The sequence below is a fragment of the Oncorhynchus gorbuscha genome, linkage group LG08, assembly GCF_021184085.1.
Source record: "Oncorhynchus gorbuscha isolate QuinsamMale2020 ecotype Even-year linkage group LG08, OgorEven_v1.0, whole genome shotgun sequence".
Lineage (NCBI taxonomy): Eukaryota > Metazoa > Chordata > Actinopteri > Salmoniformes > Salmonidae > Oncorhynchus > Oncorhynchus gorbuscha.
In genome coordinates, this window is record NC_060180.1 from 6,493,021 (window position 1) to 6,509,698 (window position 16,678).

The following is a 16,678-nucleotide window of genomic DNA, read 5'->3' on the forward strand; positions in this document are numbered from 1 at the left end:
CTGAATGTCCTGGGGTAGTGAGGTGGTCCTAGGGGGGGGTCCTAGGGAGGGGGCTGAATGTCCTGGGGTAGTGTGGTGGTCCTAGGGTGGGGCTGAATGTCCTGGGGTAGTGAGGTGGTCCTAGGGGGGGGGGAATGGTCCTAGGGAGGGGGCTGAATGTCCTGGGGTAGTGTGGTGGTCCTAGGGGGGTGGATGGGGGGGCTGAATGTCCTGGGGTAGTGAGGTGGTCCTAGGGGGGGGAGGGGGCCCTAGGGAGGGGGCTGAATGTCCTGGGGTAGTGTGGTGGTCCTAGGGTGGGGCTGAATGTCCTGGGGTAGTGAGGTGGTCCTAGGGGGGTGGTGGTGGATGGGGGCTGAATGTCCTGGGGTAGTGAGGTGGTCCTAGGGGGGGGTCCTGGGGAGGTGGGGTGGATGGGGGCTGAATGTCCTGGTGTAGTGTGGTGGTCCTAGGGAGGGGGCTGAATGTCCTGGGGTAGTGTGGTGGTCCTAGGGAGGGGGCTGAATGTCCTGGTGTAGTGTGGTGGTCCTAGGGGGGGTGGATGGGGGCTGAATGTCCTGGGGTAGTGAGGTGGTCCTAGGGAGGGGGCTGAATATCCTGGGGTAGTGAGGTGGTCCTAGGGAAGGGTGGTGGTCCTAGGGGGGGGAATCCTAGGGAGGGGGCTGAATGTCCTGGGGTAGTGTGGTGGTCCTAGGGAGGGGTGGTGGTGGATGGGGGCTGAATGTCCTGGGGTAGTGAGGTGGTCCTAGGGGGGGGTCCTAGGGAGGGGGCTGAATGTCCTGGGGTAGTGTGGTGGTCCTAGGGTGGGGCTGAATGTCCTGGGGTAGTGAGGTGGTCCTAGGGGGGGGTGGTCCTAGGGAGGGGGCTGAATGTCCTGGGGTAGTGTGGTGGTCCTAGGGGGGGGTGGTGGATGGGGGCTGAATGTCCTGGGGTAGTGAGGTGGTCCTAGGGGGGGTCCTAGGGAGGGGGCTGAATGTCCTGGGGTAGTGTGGTGGTCCTAGGGTGGGGCTGAATGTCCTGGGGTAGTGAGGTGGTCCTAGGGGGGGTGGTCCTAGGGAGGGGGCTGAATGTCCTGGGGTAGTGTGGTGGTCCTAGGGGGGGTGGATGGGGGCTGAATGTCCTGGGGTAGTGAGGTGGTCCTAGGGAGGGGTGGTGGTGGATGGGGGCTGAATGTCCTGGGGTAGGGTGGTGGTCCTAGGGGGGGTGGTGGTGGATGGGGGCTGAATGTCCTGGGGTAGTGAGGTGGTCCTAGGGGGGGTGGTGGTGGATGGGGGCTGAATGTCCTGGGGTAGGGTGGTGGTCCTAGGGGGTGGTGGTGGATGGGGGCTGAATGTCCTGGGGTAGGGTGGTGGTCCTAGGGAGGGGTGGTGGTGGATGGGGGCTGAATGTCCTGGGGTAGTGAGGTGGTCCTGGGGGTGGTGGATGGGGGCTGAATGTCCTGGGGTAGTGAGGTGGTCCTAGGGGGGTGGTGGTGGATGGGGGCTGAATGTCCTGGGGTAGTGAGGTGGTCCTAGGGGGGTGGTCCTAGGGGGGGGTGGTGGTCCTAGGGAGGGGCTGAATGTCCTGGGGTAGTGAGGTGGTCCTAGGGGGGGGGGGTGGATGGGGGCTGAATGTCCTGGGGTAGTGAGGTGGTCCTAGGGAGGGGTGGTGGTGGATGGGGGCTGAATGTCCTGGGGTAGTGAGGTGGTCCTAGGGGGGTGGTGGTGGATGGGGGCTGAATGTTCTGGGGTAGGGTGGTGGTCCTAGGGGTGGGTGGTGGTGGATGGGGGCTGAATGTCCTGGGGTAGGGTGGTAGTCCTAGGGAGGGGTGGTGGTGGATGGGGGCTGAATGTCCTGGGGTAGGGTGGTGGTCCTAGGGAGGGGTGGTGGTGGATGGGGGATGAATGTCCTGGGGTAGTGAGGTGGTCCTAGGGGGGTGGTGGTCCTAGGGAGGGGGCTGAATGTCCTGGGGTAGTGTGGTGGTCCTAGGGAGGGGTGGTGGTGGATTGGGGCTGAATGTCCTGGGGTAGTGAGGTGGTCCTAGGGGGGGGGGGTCCTAGGGAGGGGGCTGAATGTCCTGGGGTAGTGTGGTGGTCCTAGGGAGGGGTGGTGGTGGGTGGGGGATGAATGTCCTGGGGTAGTGTGGTGGTGGTGGATGGGGGCTGAATGTCCTGGGGTAGGGTGGTGGTCCTAGGGAGGGGTGGTGGTAGGTGGGGGCTAAATGTCCTGGTGTAGTGTGGTGGTCCTAGGGAGGGGTGGTGGTGGATGGGGGCTGAATGTCCTGGGGTAGTGTGGTGGTCCTATGGGGGGGTGGTGGTGGATGGGGGCTGAATGTCCTGGGGTAGGGTGGTGGTCCTAGGGGGGTGGTGGTGGATGGGGGCTGAATGTCCTGGGGTAGTGTGGTGGTCCTAGGGAGGGGGCTGAATGTCCTGGGGTAGTGTGGTGGTCCTAGGGAGGGGGATGAATGTCCTGGGGTAGTGTGGTGGTCCTAGGGAGGGGGCTGAATGTCCTGGGGTAGTGTGGTGGTCCTAGGGAGGGGGCTGAATGTCCTGGGGTAGTGTGGTGGTCCTAGGGAGGGGTGGTGGTGGGTGGGGGATGAATGTCCTGGGGTAGTGTGGTGGTCCTAGGGAGGGGGCTGAATGTCCTGGGGTAGTGTGGTGGTCCTAGGGAGGGGGCTGAATGTCCTGGGGTAGTGTGGTGGTCCTAGGGAGGGGTGGTGGTGGGTGGGGGATGAATGTCCTGGGGTAGTGTGGTGGTCCTAGGGAGGGGTGGTGGTGGGTGGGGGCTGAATGTCCTGGGGAGGGGTGTTGGTGGGGAATGTGTTGCACCACAGGCGCCCTTTCACGGGCCCCAAACCTTAATCCTGGATAGCTGAGAACATCCTTATAAACAAGAGATTTACAGACAGAAGATCCCAAAGTTCAGATCTTTATAAAACAGGAAATATCATTTAAAAAATACCATCTTCCGTTTTGGAAAAGGAGGGAAGCGCCCTCTACCAAATTATGGCTCAGTGAATTGGCAAACACTGTGCACTTAGAAAGAATTAGATATATTCTGAACAATAAATTATCAACATTTGATCAAATCTGGCAGCCTTTCCTCTCCTACTTGGACGAGTCGGCGCTGTGAATTTGTACTTATTAACGCACTCTCAATTGTAATATTTTAATCTACCTTTGGGTAGCGTGTGCTGGCCCTGCCACCCGAGCAGTTGGGGGGGAATAAGTGGGGGGGACAGCTTCCCTCTTTCTTTCTACATGTCCTTGTTCTGTATGTCGTGTTTTGTATTATTTGTTTTGCACCCAGAACTCTGGGTCTTGTTGTTCCTGTCTGCTCTTTTATGTTTATATAAGAATTGTATACCTGTTGTTTATACCTAGACACCATTCTGGTGTGTGTTTAATAAAAAATATTTAAACATAAAAAATATGAGCCGTCCTCCCCTCACCAGCCTCCTGTGGTGTGATTTGGTGATGAGATGCCTGGGTCGTGTTCAGTAGGGAGAAAAGGTTTTATAACTTTGACTTCCACCTGAACTTATCCAATGAGAACACAGATTATTGTTTTGGTTTGCTACAGTGTGCCTTGCTGAACGCGACCCTGTATCTTCCTATGTCTTCCCAGGCATGCCATGCCCTGAGTTCTGATGTAAGGGTGGCCAGTTCAGGAGCTCTACTCCTGTCTTCCAGGAAGCTGCTGTCTGCAGAGAGGAGGGCCACATTGCCATGGCCGGAAGGAGGAGGGGAGTGTAGCTACCGAGCAACCCTACAGAGGACTGACATTTCTGCCTACATCTCAGGGACCCTCCTGGAAGTGGTTCTGTCCATCGGCAACACGGGCGTCAATGACTTCTCTCCTCCCTGTATCACCACAAGTCCCTTGGGCTGGGCTGTCCTGAGAGGTCCCATAACCAATATGAATCTTATGAAATTCAAGTTGATGAAGTATTGAATGAAGTAAAGTGACATAATAAATCATATGAAATGTATATTAATCAAAATTAAAATACTACCTGTCTTATCAGAGAGTAGGATACAGCTGTTACTATAGAGATCCTATTCAATTACTATTAGTATTCTAATTCCTAATTCTATGGCTATAACCATATTGCTTACAGTTCTCTGATTCAGTTCTACATGAAGTGTCTACCAGTAGAGTCAATATAGGAGTCCAGAAACAATCTACAGTATTTTACTCCTTTCTTAACTCCCTCTTGACTCACCCTCCCATCCCTCCTCCCTCCTCCTTCACCCCTCACCCTCCCTCTCCCTATTCCTCCCTCCCAGAGCGTCAACTGCACTCCCCCATGGTGGGATCCAGCGTGGTGCCGGCGGCTCCACTGACGGAGGTCAACAAGGAGCTGTCTGACCTCCAACCCCTGGTCAGGTTCCCGGAGGAGATGGCCTACATCCTCATGGATCAGGAGCTGCAGCTCTACAGCCGGATCCTACCCCAGGACTATCTCTGCTTCCTCACCCTCGACCTGGGGGGCCCTGGCCAGCCGCAGCCCCAGGGGCAGACACACCAACCTGTACAACCTCATCTTATGGCTGGCTGCAGTCGGCCCCACAACGCAGTAGAGGACCTGGTCACAAGGTTCAATGAGGTGAGAGAGACCTAACTAACCTGCAATGTGTCTCAGCATGGGGAATACATTTTCAACCTATATGTTGAGTAACTGTGCCTGAGACCTGAAGACTAGTGTTGGTTCCCAGAGCGATTAACTTGGCTTGAGCTCAGTGGGCTAACACAGCTCTGTTGCAGAAAGGTGACTCTGGATTCAAACCCAGTTAGTCACACTTACAGTTACTGTATTTTCCTGTTTCCAGGTGAGCTCCTGGGTGACCTGGATGATTCTGACAGCAGGTTCTATGGGGAGAAGAGAGAGGTGTTCTCATGTCTGGTCCACGTGGCCAGGTGCTGTTGGAACATGGGAAACTACAACACTGTCATGGAGTTCCTGGCTGGACTCCGGTAGAAGCAGGGCTAGGGAACATTTGATTACTTGATTTTTATATTTTTGCAAATATGTTTTGGATCCATCTGCTCCACTATCATTTCCTGCTTAGTAAATAAACATCACACCATTTTTCTTTCACGCTCATTCTGTCTTCATCTCCAACTTCGCCTCCTAAACTGTCCACTTTTGGCCCTTCCATTCTCACTCAGCAGCATCTCTCCATCCTACCCTTCAGGTCTCGCAAGGTGCTAAAGATGTGGCAGTTCATGGAGCAGTCGAACATCGAGACCATGTGTGCCCTGAAGGATGCCATGGCGCACCACGAGACGTCTGCAGAGTACAAGAAGGTGGTCTCGCGTGCTCTCCACACCCCGGGCTGCAGGGTGGTGCCCTTCTCTGGGGTCTTTCTGAGAGAGCTAGGGGAGGCCCTGGATGGATCAGCTAGCCTGATCAACCTCAGACCACGCCTCAGCTCACGGGACTCTGTGGAGGTGAGGAATTATGCATTTTTTGTCTGAACCCATATCTGTTTGGGGGGTGTGACAATGACCATAGGAGTTGGCAAGACCATACAAACAGATCTAGAATCAGGCTAGAGGAATCTTGGCCTTATACTTAGAAATTAGGGCCACATTTACTAAGTGTTGACATCACTGAATCTGTTTCCTACAGTTGTTTCCTATTCCTTTTTTGATATTCATTTACATGATATTTAAATGTATTCTATCCAAGTATCAAGTGCATTTGACCTTTTTGTGACCATCCATTCAGGCCAGAAGTGATTCTCCACACAAAACTCTCATTATAAATATACTTTAGTAACCTTTCCCATTGTAACGAACTTCTTCTTCGTCTGATGATGAGTAGGAAGGATCGGACCAAAATGCAGCGTGGTACGTGTCCATGTTAACTTTATTAAATCAGAACACAAGAAAATACAAAATAACAAAGTGCAGGAAAGAAATTAAAATGTAAACAGTTCTGTATGGTGAAAACAGACACAGAAAACAACTACCCACAAACACCAGGTGGGAACAGGCTACCTAAGTATGGTTCTCAATCAGAGACAATGATTGACAGCTGCCTCTGATTGGGAACCATACCATGCCAAACACACAGAACAAACATAGAATGCCCACCCCAACTCACGCCCTGACCAAACTAAAATAGAGACATAAAAAAGGAACTAAGGTCAGGATGTGACACCCATCTTAAACACCACCATGCCTTCTTTCCATAGTTTCAATGGTGTGTATTCATTCCCCAAAAATGTACAAAGAAAAAAACATACAAAATAATTTCTTTACTTCAATTTCCTTCAATTCGCAAGAGGCTGAATGTATCTCACTGGAGAAAGCATCCGAGCGAGCAAAACAGAGCCCGTCTCTCTGTATGTGTAGCCCATCTATCTGATGCTGTCTGGTCTAAAAGACTAGAACATTGTTGCCGCCCGTAGTATTGAATGCAAGGGAAGCAAGCATTTGGCCTCCCTACATAATTACAAATAAATAAATAATAACCAATCAGCATTGAGCTAAACTGAGTGAGGTGTGAATGGTCCTGGCGCAAAAAAAAATTGTCAAGGGAAGACAGTTTGGATTTGGCTTCACACCAATCACATCACATCAAAAGACAAACGTCATTGACAGAAAGAATTGTTGTGTTGTTGTCCTCCGGTGGCTAGCTAGCGATTTCCTAAATTAGTCATGGATGGAGGTAGGGATTTGGACTTGTGGTTTTACTTCATTCTTCGCAATGGCCAATGATTATGAAGGCGATTCTGATCCACGCATAAATTCATACATTGTGACCTTGGCCTGAGAGGATGAAAGTTCAACATGTAGCTCAACAGAGGTTAGTGGCACCTTAATTGGGGAGAACGGGCTCCTGGTAATGGCTGGAGCGGTATCAGTGGAATGGTATCAAATATATCATCTGCTCAGATCACCGATGCAGATGTTACTCTCCGGTTTTGGTGTGGTTGGATTTATTCTGCCACTGTGTCTTCTTCACGGTGTCAAGACATATGAACTAACAGGTTATGGAGCAAACAACACAATTATCACTAACTCATCGGTTGTAATATGGCTTTTTTTTCTGGCTTGGCTTCCCCGGTGATTTTACCAACGCACCGCTACTGCATAGTTTGTCTCTGACTACAACGGACAGGACAACTTCCTGCAACGGGCGGGGCCAGATGGGCTCAACCAAGCAGAGAAGGAAGCAACCATCAACAACATCCTCCAGACCATCCATAGCTGCAACCGCAGTATGGAGTCTGAGGATTGGGAGGAGTCTGGAGGGTCTGGTGACGGGAGCTTCACTGGCTCACGTAAAAACTCCTTCAAGGATGGCAACCACAACCAGTAGGTGTCCACAGTAGACCCACTTAAGTTTAGGCTACTTTTTAGTGGTTTGTGCTGGATTTTGGCTCTGAATGTGCAAGAAAGTGTCAATAAAATCTGAAACCACTCATACCACAACACCTGCTAGTTGGCTCCCCGTTTCAATATTACATCGTATTTTTTCTTAATATAATTGTCAATGCATTATCATTTATTTTGCTTCTTTAGAAATATTTGTCTTGGTGTCTTATTATAGATAAAAATATCTGCAACCTTTTAAAGCTTCTTTTGGTAATTTTCCTCTCCTGAAAACACTCTTCTCTGGTCAGGTTCACCGTGGGCGATCTCTCCGAGTCTGCGGGTGACCTATCTAACCTATCACAGGGCAAAGACCCAGACTTCCAGGGTATGGGTGAGAGTACTCAGAAGGCCTTTGCCCACGGTACAGAGCTCATGCCCTGGTACGTCCTCTCCCTCCACCCCCACGTACACCACTTCCTCCAGCAGGGCGCTACTGTGATCCACTATGACCAGGACTCCCACCTCACCGCCCGCTGCCTACTCCGACTCCAACCCGACAATTGTATCCTCACCTGGGCCAAGCTCCAGAGTGAGAGCCTCCCTGGTTCTAGCCCTGGCCCTGACTCCTCAATGCTCCAGAGCCCCACTGGGTCAGGGTACTGTGGGAAGCTAATACTGAACAGCCTGGCGGATGGATTCCTGGATCTCTCCGTGGCGAAAGCTGTCTTCATGGGCCATCCTGGGGCTGACATTCAGGCGGTATGCCTGCAGAACAAGCTCTCATTTGGACTGAGCCTGGAGGAGTGTGGGGTGACTCTGCTCTATGGGCTCCATACAACAGACAACAGGTTATTACACTTTGTGGCCCCGAGAAACACAGCTAGGATGGTGTATGCTGGGCTGGAGTCCCTGTTAGCTGTTCACAGGACGATGAGGAGGTTCCCTGACCAAAGGCTGACGTGGCTCCGGAGGAAGTACGTCAACCTCTATCAGGTGAGGGACTGCATTGCAATGATGGAGTCAAGTTACTAAACCTTGGGTCCGAGTCAAGTGTTCCAGTCCCTACTGGTAGAGTGTGAATGGTGTCACCAGTCATGAAAATTGTTACTCGAGTGTGAGCTCTGGACACGAGCACCACAACTCTGAGGGAGGAGATGTGAGTGATTTACCATTTTGTACCAAGAAAATGTTAATCTCTCTTCCAGGAGGATGGCAGGTACGAGGGTCCAACTCTAGCCCAGGCCATCGAGCTGTTTGGGGGCAGGAGATGGAGTGTGGGTGCTGGTAGCATGGAAAAGTCTGGAGCTCAGAAGAACAACCATCTCACTGTGACCAATCAGATGACGGTTAACTCCAATAAAAAGAAAAAGAAGGTTGGGACCAGGGTAAGGAGCCATATTTGCAGTAGTGATTGATTCAACTCCTGCACAAATGCCTTGAGCTGGGTTGGAGGAACATGTTGAGTCAGTGGTGTGTGTGTGTGTGGTGACAGGGGGACAGTGGGGATGCCACAGACGATGAGATGGTGTCACAGAAGGTGACGAGTGGTTGGGATATCCTAGGGCGGAATGCACCGGACCTGACAGACAACATGGACCAAGACCAGGAAGACAGCAGCTCCTATGGTTTCCCTGGGCCTCTCTCCTCCTCTTCCATGGCCATTAGCACCTCTTCCTCCTCCATCTCTTCCTCAGCTTCCAATCACAAAGCTCAAACTGGGTAAGATGCTACAAACTGTGGTATATTCTTCTGTGTGCGTTTGCGTGCATATGCTTCATGTTTAATTTGTTGTGCTGATGTTTATGCTGGAATTCAGTACATATAACATCACTTGTGTATTTTATTTGGCTACTCGCTTCAGTAATATGTCAAGTCAGACACTATCTAGCCGGGGTAAGAGCCAATCAAAGAGCTTCCAGAACCTCATGGTATCAGATGGCACCATGAGCTTTACTGAGTTTGTTGAGCTCTTCAAGTCCTTCAGGTAATCTCCTCTAACTCAACATTTATCTATCTACAGGGCTTTCGGAAAGTATTCAGACCCCTTGACTTTTTCCACATTTTGTTACGTTACAGTCTTATTGTGAAATGTATACAATTTGTCCCCCCCCCACTCATCAATCTACACACAATACCCCATCATGACAAATCAAAAACAGATTTTTAGAAATGTTTGCACATTTTTATTTATTTCACCTTTATTTAACCAGGTAGGCTAGTTGAGAACAAGCAACCTGGCCATGATAAAGCAAATCAGTCCGGCAAAAACCACACAGAGTTATACATGGGATAAACAATCGTACAGTCAATAACACAATAGAAAAATCTGTATACAGTGTGTGCAAATGAAGTAAGGAGGTAAGGTAATAAATAGGCCAATAGTGGTGAAGTAATTACAATTTAGCAATTTACACTGGAGTGAGAAAAAAAACATATGGGGATGAGGTAGGTAGTTGGTTGGATGGGCTATTTACAGATGGGCTGTGTACAGCTGCAGCAATCGGTAGGCTGATCTGACAGCTGACGCTTAAAGTTAGTGAGGGAGATACAAGTCTCCAACTTCAGTGATTTTTGCAATTCGTTCCAGTCATTGGCAACAGAGAACTGGAAGGAAAGGCGGCCACAGGAGGTGTTGGCTTTGGGGATGGCCAGTGACATGTACCTGCTGGAGCACGTGCTGCAAGTGGGTGTTGCTATGGTGAACAGTGAGCTGAGATAAGGCAGAGGAAAAAATTATAATGATGTCACATTTCCTTAAGTATTCAGACCCTTTATACAGTACTTGGTTGAAGTACCTTTGGCAATGATTACAACCTCAAGTCTTCTTGGTTATGATTCTACAAGCTTGGCACACCTGTATTGGGGAGTTTCTCCCATTCTTCTCTGCAGATCCTCTCAAGCTCTGTCAGGTTGGATGGGGAGTGTCACTGCACAGCTATTTTCAGGTCTCTCCAGAGATGTTCGATTGGGTTCAAGTCTGGGCTCTGGCTGAGCCACTCAAGGACATTCAGAGACTTGTCCCGAAGCAACTCCTGCATTGTCTTGGCTGTGTGCTTGGAGTTGTTGTGCTGTTAGAAGGTGAACCTTCACCCAAGTCTGAAGTACTGCAGCTGGAAAATATCCCCACAGCATGATGCTGACACCACCATGCTTCACCGTAGGTATGGTGCCAGGTTTCCTCCAGACCAAAGAGTTCAATCTTGGTTTCATCAGACCAGAGAATCTTGTTTCTTATGGTATGAGAGTCCTTTAGGTGCCTTTTGGCGAACTCCAAGGGGACTGTCATGTCCTTTTACTGAGGAGTGGCTTCCGTCTGGCCACTCTACCATAAAGGCCTGATTGATAGTGTGCTGCAGAAATGGTTGTTCTTCTGGAAGGTTCTCCCATCTCCACAGAGGAACTGTGGAGCTCTGTCAGAGTCACCTCCCTGACCAAGGCCCTTTTCCCCAGATTGCTCAGTTTGGCCGGGTGGCCAGCTCTAGGAAGAGTCTTAGTGGTTCCAAATGTCTTGCATTTAAGAATGATGGAGACCACTGTGTTCTTGGGGACCTTCAATACTGCAGACTTCATGGCTTGTTTTCTTCTCTGACATGCACTGTCAACTGTGGGACCTTACATAGACAGGTGTGTGCCTTTCCAAATCATGTCCAATCAATGGAATTTACCACAGGTGGACTACAATCAAGTTGTAGAAACATGTCAAGGATGATCAATGGAAACAGGATGCACCTGAGGTCAATTTCGAGTCTCATAGCAAAGGGTCCGAATACTTATGTAAATAAGCTATTTATGTTTATTTCTTTTTTTTTATTTGCAAAGTTTATGAACCTGTTTATGCTTTATTATTACGGGTATTGTGTGTAGATTGATGTGGAATTGTTTGTGTTTAATCCATTTTAGAATAATGTTGTAACGTAACAAAATGTGGAAAAAGGGAAGGGGTTTGAATATTGTCAGAATGCACTGTATATAGTATTATTACGTAATACATTATTAGCTGTTACAGCAGTGAGATTCCTTATTATTTTCCCAGTGTTTTTCTAAGTGTTTTCCCATTGTACAAAATTGACACTATTTAATCAATGGCAGATTGTGGATTTCCAGATAGGGCTTTCAGTAGAGTGTTTGATTTGCATCAGCTGTCCTAGGAAGTTGACATTATCTACAATTGGGTGAATTGGGGCCTCCAACCTTTTGTTTCCATGTTGGTGTGTAGTATCCGGAGTCGTAAGGACCTGAAGAATGTGTTTGATGCCCATGCTGTGTCCTGTGGTCAGTCTGCCTCTGGGCCTGCTCCTCTCTACACTCACCTCCGCATCGACGACAGAGTCACAGGAATACAGCCAGATCTGGGTGAGTTCACTGGGTGAGTTTCCTGGGTAAGTCTCCTGGGTGAGTTTCCTATGTGAGTTACCAGGGCGCATTACCAGGGTGCGTTACCAGGGTGAGTTTCTTGGGTGAGTTACCTGCCCAGTTGGGGTCAATTCCATTTAGATGATTTAGGAGTAATGAAGCCTGGTCTCAGATCTGTATGTGCTGTATGGCCATGCTTGGCATGTTAAGGACTGCTGGAGTTGGTGAGAGAAGCACAAACAGATCTGGTACAAGTCTAGGAATAACAGTCTTCGAACTACAGATTTAAAGGGATCTCTGAGCCCTAGGCTAAGATGGCCTGTGCAGTGTGAAAAGCCCTTAAAGGGGCAGTGGAGTTAAAAACATGATATTCTTATTGTTTTATTTATTTCCACACTGAGGTCGAAATAACACTCTGAATTTGACTTGAATGCCTTGAATTTCAGCATGTTGAGATGCAATGGAGTTTTTGGCCCAGATCATGACATCACAATTTGATCTGATTATAATAGACCAATGACCATTCGTCTGGGTAAGGGGGATGAGCTCTTGACCATCCTATCAGCCAATCAGGGCTGTGTATGTAAATAAACTCAGCTACTCATATTTGCTTTGAAGTCAAGTGTAAAAGTCTTTATTTGTGTTTCCCCACCATCCTAGACCTTCTGACACGTAATGGCCTGGACCTTGGTCTTTCCATCTGGATCATGAGACACATGTCAGACAATCAGAAGCATATTTCAGACGCCATAGCTTCTGCCAGCATCGTGACCAACGGTACTGGCGTGGAGAGTGCCTCGCTGGGAGCTCTGGGCATGACCATCATGCACCTCAACGACTTCCTAGTTAACTGTCAGGGAGAGAACCACTCACATGATGAAGTCCTAAGAATCATCCAGGTGTGTGACGATGAAGTGTGTCGGTGTGTGTGCGTGCGTTTGTCCTTTGGCAAACAATCTTCCACTGAATTAATGTGTTGTGTGTTCTAGACATTTGAACCATCTACCACTTTGCATCAGATTGGCTGGATGTCATTTGAGGGATTTGCCCGGTCAGTATTTTTTGTATGTATTTGTGATCCCTGCGGGAATTGAACCCATGACCCTGCTGTTACCAACTGAGCCAAAAAGGAATGACCCAGACTGGTTTTCCCCTGCTGTAAGGTATCTGATGGACAAGGACAACTCTGCTTCCAAACTGGAAGAGTCTCCACTGAATGTTGAAGAGCTCCATTACCCTCTGTCTTACTACTACATCGCTACATCACACAACACCTACCTGACCTCCCACCAACTCAAGGGAGAGTCGTCTGTGGAGCTGTACAGCCAGGTGACAATCAGAACACTGGTATTACCCTGACGGGGATAACACTCTATGTGATATTTACTCAAACCGATTGAGTGTACAGCAATAAAGCTTTTGTGGTGATAAACTGTCATTGAAAAGCCTTTATTGTTATGAATTTGGGGGGAAGTCCTACCAGGATTTGAACCCGGGTCCTTGCGCCTTTTAGTCCAACACCTTAGCCAATTACATCAAGAGATCCAAAACTTCTGATCCAAGCCATAGAGGTGTCTAGATGTTGTGTCCTTCTGATCCAAGCCATAGAGGTGTCTAGATGTTGTGTCCTTCTGATCCAAGCCATAGAGGTGTCTAGATGTTGTGTCCTTCTGATCCAAGCCATAGAGGTGTCTAGATGTTGTGTCCTTCTGATCCAAGCCATAGAGGTGTCTAGATGTTGTGTCCTTCTGATCCAAGCCATAGAGGTGTCTAGATGTTGTGTCCTTCTGATCCAAGCCATACAGGTGTCCAGGTGTCGTGTCCAGGTGTTGTGTCCAGGTGTTGTGTCCAGGTGTCGTGTCCAGGTGTTTTGTGCAGGTGTCCAGGTGTTGTGTCCAGGTGTTGTGTCCAGGTGTCATGTCCAGGTGTCATGTCCAGGTGTTGTGTCCAGGTGTTGTGTCCAGGTGTCGTGTCCAGGTGTCGTGTCCAGGTGTCGTGTCCAGGTGTTGTGTCCAGGTGTCGTGTCCAGGTGTCGTGTCCAGGTGTTGTGTCCAGGTGTCATGTCCAGGTGTTCTGTCCAGGTGTTGTGTCCAGGTGTTGTGTCCAGGTGTTGTGTCCAGGTGGCGTGTCCAGGTGTTGTGTCCAGGTGTTGTGTCCAGGTGTTGTGTCCAGGTGTCGTGTCCAGGTGTTTTGTGCAGGTGTCCAGGTGTTGTGTCCAGGTGTTGTGTCCAGGTGTCGTGTCCAGGTGTTGTGTCCAGGTGTTGTGTCCAGGTGTTGTGTCCAGGTGTTGTGTCCAGGTGGCGTGTCCAGGTGTTGTGTCCAGGTGTTGTGTCCAGGTGTTGTGTCCAGGTGTTGTGTCCAGGTGTCCAGGTGTCCAGGTGTCGTGTCCAGGTGTTGTGTCCAGTGTCCAGGTGTCGTGTCCAGGTGTTTTGTGCAGGTGTCCAGGTGTTGTGTCCAGGTGTTGTGTCCAGGTGTCGTGTCCAGGTGTTGTGTCCAGGTGTTGTGTCCAGGTGTCGTGTCCAGGTGTTTTGTGCAGGTGTCCAGGTGTCGTGTCCAGGTGTTGTGTACAGGTGTCCAGGTGATGTGTCCAGGTGTTGTGTACAGGTGTCCAGGTGTCGTGTCCAGGTGTTGTGTCCAGGTGTTGTGTCCAGGTGTTGTGTACAGGTTTCCAGGTGTCGTGTCCAGGTGTTGTGTACAGGTGTCCAGGTGTTGTGTCCAGGTGTTGTGTCCAGGTGTCGTGTCCAGGTGTTTTGTGCAGGTGTCCAGGTGTCGTGTCCAGGTGTTGTGTCCAGGTGTCCAGGTGTTGTGGTGTTGTGTCCAGGTGTTTTGTGCAGGTGTCCAGGTGTCGTGTCCAGGTGTTGTGTCCAGGTGTTGTGTCCAGGTGTTGTGTAGGTGTTGTGTCAGGTTTGTGTCCAGGTGTTGTGTCCAGGTGTTGTGTACAGGTGTCCAGGTGTTGTGTCCAGGTGTTGTGTCCAGGTGTCGTGTCCAGGTGTCGTGTCCAGGTGTTTTGTGCAGGTGTCCAGGTGTCGTGTCCAGGTGTCGTGTCCAGGTGTTGTGTCCAGGTGTTGTGTCCAGGTGTCGTGTCCAGGTGTTGTGTCCAGGTGTTTTGTGCAGGTGTCAGGTGTCGTGTCCAGGTGTCGTGTCCAGGTGTCGTGTCCAGGTGTTGTGTCCAGGTGTTTTGTGCAGGTGTCCAGGTGTTGTGTCCAGGTGTCGTGTCCAGGTGTCGTGTCCAGGTGTCGTGTCCAGGTGTCGTGTCCAGGTGTCGTGTCCAGGTGTCGTGTCCAGGTGTTTTGTGCAGGTGTCCAGGTGTTGTGTCCAGGTGTTGTGTCCAGGTGTTGTGTCCAGGTGTCGTGTCCAGGTGTTTTGTGCAGGTGTCCAGGTGTCGTGTCCAGGTGTTTTGTGCAGGTGTCCAGGTGTTGTGTACAGGTGTCCAGGTGTTGTGTCCAGGTGTTGTGTCGAGGTGTCGTGTCCAGGTGTTTTGTGCAGGTGTCCAGGTGTCGTGTCCAGGTGTTTTGTGCAGGTGTCCAGGTGTCGTGTCCAGGTGTTGTGTACAGGTGTCCAGGTGTTGTGTACAGGTGTCCAGGTGTTGTGTCCAGGTGTCGTGTCCAGGTGTTTTGTGCAGGTGTCCAGGTGTCGTGTCCAGGTGTTTTGTGCAGGTGTCCAGTTGTCGTGTCCAGGTGTTTTGTGCAGGTGTCCAGGTGTTGTGTACAGGTGTCCAGGTGTTGTGTCCAGGTGTCGTGTCCAGGTGTTTTGTGCAGGTGTCCAGGTGTCGTGTCCAGGTGTTGTGTACAGGTGTCCAGGTGTTGTGTCCAGGTGTTGTGTCCAGGTGTCGTGTCCAGGTGTTTTGTCCAGGTGTCCAGGTGTTGTGTACAGGTGTCCAGGTGTCCAGGTGTTTTGTGTGTCCAGGTGTTGTGTACAGGTGTCCAGGTGTTGTGTTCAGGTGTCGTGTCCAGGTGTTTTGTCCAGGTGTCCAGGTGTTGTGTACAGGTGTCCAGGTGTCGTGTCCAGGTGTTTTGTGCAGGTGTCCAGGTGTTGTGTACAGGTGTCCAGGTGTTGTGTCCAGGTGTCGTGTCCAGGTGTTTTGTGCAGGTGTCCAGGTGTCGTGTCCAGGTCGCTACGTTATTGTTTGGTTTGTTGTTGTCTCAGGTACTCCTCCAAGGATGTAGGAGTGTTGAACTGGACTGTTGGGATGGAGATGATGGCATGCCAATCATCTACCATGGACACACCCTCACTACCCGCATACCCTTCAAGGTGAGTTGAGTTGAAGTGAGTTGAAACGAAGTGAGTTGAATTTAGTTTACCTAAGCTGAGATGAGTTGAGTTTGTTTGGGTTGAATTGAGTTGGGTTGAGATGAGCTGAGTTAAATTAAGTTTAGTTGTGTTGAATTTAGTTGAATTTCATTTATTGAGTTGAGTTATTAATCTTCCGTTCCTGCAGGATGTGGTGGAGGCAGTGAACCGCTCTGCCTTCGTGACCTCTGACCTACCTGTGATGCTGTCCATAGAGAATCACTGCTCCCTGCCGCAGCAACGCAAGATGGCCGACATATTCAAGGTTGGCAGGCCTACTTACTATCCTGTCTAGTTCAATGTTGAGATGTGAAATGGGCTCTTTCTGATGCTTGTTGGTGTTTAACGAAAATAAGTAGAGACGGGGTGAGGTTAAGGGTTCAGGGTAGTCATAGAGTTATTGAACCACCACCCGGGAACAAATACCTTACATTGCGATTAACAGGTCAATCACAATGGCTCCTTCTTCCCCTCAGAACAGATTAGAACTCTGATGGTGTGTTTGTGTTGTCCTTCAACAGACGGTGTTTGGAGATAAGCTGGTGACAAAGTTCCTGTTCGAAAGTGATTTCTCGGACGACCCACAGCTGCCGTCACCATGGCAACTGAGGGGGAAAATCCTCCTCAAGAACAAGAAGCTAAAAGCTCACCAGACGCCAGTGGACATCCTCAAACAGAAGGCAAGGCCACTGATAAGGAACACACTGACCAAATGTTTTTTTAACAG

The 16,678-nt window shown here is 49.9% G+C and overlaps 1 protein-coding gene across 1 annotated transcript in view; it reads left to right on the top strand.

Moving 5' to 3' along the window:
* LOC124041129 (1-phosphatidylinositol 4,5-bisphosphate phosphodiesterase epsilon-1-like) overlaps window positions 1–16,678 on the top strand; it is a 42,138-nt gene that overhangs the window by 14,471 nt on the left and 10,989 nt on the right. The window contains 17 exon segments of the mRNA XM_046358337.1: window positions 3,604–3,880; window positions 4,266–4,585; window positions 4,809–4,851; window positions 4,854–4,953; window positions 5,175–5,430; window positions 7,085–7,305; window positions 7,614–8,298; window positions 8,511–8,690; window positions 8,798–9,024; window positions 9,167–9,289; window positions 11,522–11,658; window positions 12,319–12,557; window positions 12,648–12,709; window positions 12,822–12,987; window positions 15,805–15,912; window positions 16,100–16,216; window positions 16,473–16,631. Coding sequence (XP_046214293.1) covers window positions 3,604–3,880; window positions 4,266–4,585; window positions 4,809–4,851; window positions 4,854–4,953; window positions 5,175–5,430; window positions 7,085–7,305; window positions 7,614–8,298; window positions 8,511–8,690; window positions 8,798–9,024; window positions 9,167–9,289; window positions 11,522–11,658; window positions 12,319–12,557; window positions 12,648–12,709; window positions 12,822–12,987; window positions 15,805–15,912; window positions 16,100–16,216; window positions 16,473–16,631 — 3,420 coding nt within the window.